A 2,500-nucleotide genomic window follows, 5' to 3' on the forward strand; every position below is an offset into this window, starting at 1 on the left:
CAAAGACACTAGACTAAGAATAAGACAAATATTTAGATACCAGTACAGCTATTCTTAGATACGTCCTGAGCCTGCTGTTATACGCCGACAGACGTGGGGAAAACTCCAAAAGCTTCCGAAAGTCCTGCCATGGTTCCAGCTGTACCCCTCACACAGGGGATCTCCCTAATTAGGTCTACCTGGCTAAAGAGGTGCGCTTGAAATCGGCTGACTCAGCGACTGGTTGGAACAGACGCATGGCAGGACTTTTGCTTTCTGAAGCCAAGTGTTTTCCCCACGTCTGTACTCAAATCACCACTGAGACGTTAGTGTGTGTTGTTGCCCAGAGGTGGACATCTCTGTGTGTGTGTGTGTGTGTGTGTTGGTGTGTGTTAGTGTCTCATTCTGTGCCCCCCTTTTCCCCAGGGTTTGATACTTTAGGTGACCTGCTTAAACCCACAGTGCCCACTCACAACCAGGCCCCGCCTATGTCCCTCCACACTGGGGGCAAGCTGCTCGCCAACGACCTGGACTCCTCCCTGGCCAACCTAGTAGGCAGTGAGTACACACACACACACACACACACACACACACATACACACACACACACACACACACACACACACACGGGCATGCAAATGAAGATTGAGGCATGAGTAGACTAGTATGCATCCATGCACATGGATGGAACGACACACACACACACACACACACACACACACACACACACACACACACACTCTCACTCACACTCAAAGGCATGCATATGAAGATTGATGCATGAATAGACTCAAGTATGTCTCCATGCACACACACACACACACACACACACACACACACACTCATACACTCTCTCTCTCTCACAGGCATGCATATGAAGATTGATGCATGAATAGACTTCAGTGTGTGTACTCACAAAAACACATGCGCATACTGTACATACACAAACTGTACATGCACATGAAGATTGATGAAGGAATATTCTCAATAATGTATCCGTGCACTTGGACACACACACACACACACACACACACACACACACACACACACACACACACTTACACAGTAGCACATGTACAGTACACACACTTGCAAGAATACAGGCATGATTGCACGCAGACACACTCCGCCAAAATGAGTGGCCACAGTCATAGACCCTCACAGTTGCATGGGGATGGCGTTGGATGCTCCCTTGAATAGCAACAGACGCAAGCTCGAGCCTGATGGCAATTATTCATTTAGATATTCATGCCTTACTAGGTCAATGTAGTGGACAGTGAGCACACTCACACACACTTACACACTCCGAGACCTACAGTTGCCCTTCCCTTGCAGGCTTGTAAGGAGTGTGGTGTATATATTATGCATGGACACATGCACGTACTGTGGATCCAGTGTGCATGCAGACTAGGGTTGCAAAGGGACGGAAATTGTCGTAATTGTGCAGGCTACGATGCATGTGATTTGACGTATGTGCACAGGGTACGAATTCAACCGAATTTGCATTAAATTAAGTTGTTTTAACTAACATTTGTTTTTCAACTGCGTTTACGTTCCCTGTTAAAGACTAACTTGCAATATTGCATTTGCAACATTTTGTGTTTATGCCTGTTAATTCCTGTATATTGTGGATAATTCCCATGGAAAGTTTTCCCACTTTAAAAATTCCCGGAATTTTGCAGCTCTAATGCAGGCACACGGCAATGCCACAAAGACGTGCATTTGTGGTTGTATGAATACATGCGCACACACACACACACACACACACACACACACACACACAGTCACATATGGCAGTTAAGACCGATAATGCTATTTGTATGATAATGACACAGGCAGTTAGCTGTAGCTTGAGATGATTTACAGAGGCTGAGATTTACCAACCTCACTTTCTTCAGACATTCCCTATGCACTCTCTAGTTCTCGTTCTCTCTCTCTCTCTCTCTCTCTCTCTCTCATTCTGCCACCCACTGTAATGTAAACAGATTATGCATGTCTGCATTGTGATGAAGATGCAGTTAGTTGTAGCTGAGCAGCTCTGTATGTAGACTCCTCTCTGTCCATTTCTCTCTTTCTCTCCATCTCTTTCTATCTACTGTACATCTCTCTTATTCATCTATCCACACTTCCATCTCTCTCTCTCTCTCTCTCTCTCTGTATACATAGATTCTTCTCTGTCCATTCTTCTCTCTTCCTCTCTCTCTTCCTCTCTCTCTCTATATATATATATATATATATATCTCTTCATCTCTCACCAAATGTTTCTCATCATCTCTCCACCTCGTTTCTCAGTTCCTGTTCCTGTCCTTCCATCTTTCTATATTTCTGTCCATCTTTTTTCATCTCTATCTCCATCCATCTGTCTCTCCTTCTCTTTTGCCCTCCATTCATCTCTTTCCATCTATCTGCATTCCTCTCATCATCTTTCCTTTATCTATCCCTCACTCTCTCTTCTTCCATCTCTCACTTCCTCTTTCTGTGTGTGTGTGTGTGTGTGTTGCGTTTGTGTGTATTGCATTGT

General features: G+C 44.7%; 1 protein-coding gene across 6 annotated transcripts in view; it reads left to right on the plus strand.

Moving 5' to 3' along the window:
* The window catches only part of si:ch211-200p22.4 (phosphatidylinositol-binding clathrin assembly protein), an 80,157-nt gene that overhangs the window by 57,173 nt on the left and 20,484 nt on the right, over window positions 1-2,500 (plus strand). For 5 of the 6 annotated variants that reach the window (XM_062515684.1, XM_062515689.1, XM_062515685.1 and 2 more), the window contains one exon: window positions 406-537. In XM_062515684.1, the coding sequence (XP_062371668.1) occupies window positions 406-537 (132 nt within the window). The remainder of the gene's footprint in view (window positions 1-405; window positions 538-2,500) is intronic. The other variant, XM_062515686.1, reaches the window with a different exon arrangement.

This window comes from Sardina pilchardus, chromosome 16 (assembly GCF_963854185.1).
Source record: "Sardina pilchardus chromosome 16, fSarPil1.1, whole genome shotgun sequence".
Lineage (NCBI taxonomy): Eukaryota > Metazoa > Chordata > Actinopteri > Clupeiformes > Clupeidae > Sardina > Sardina pilchardus.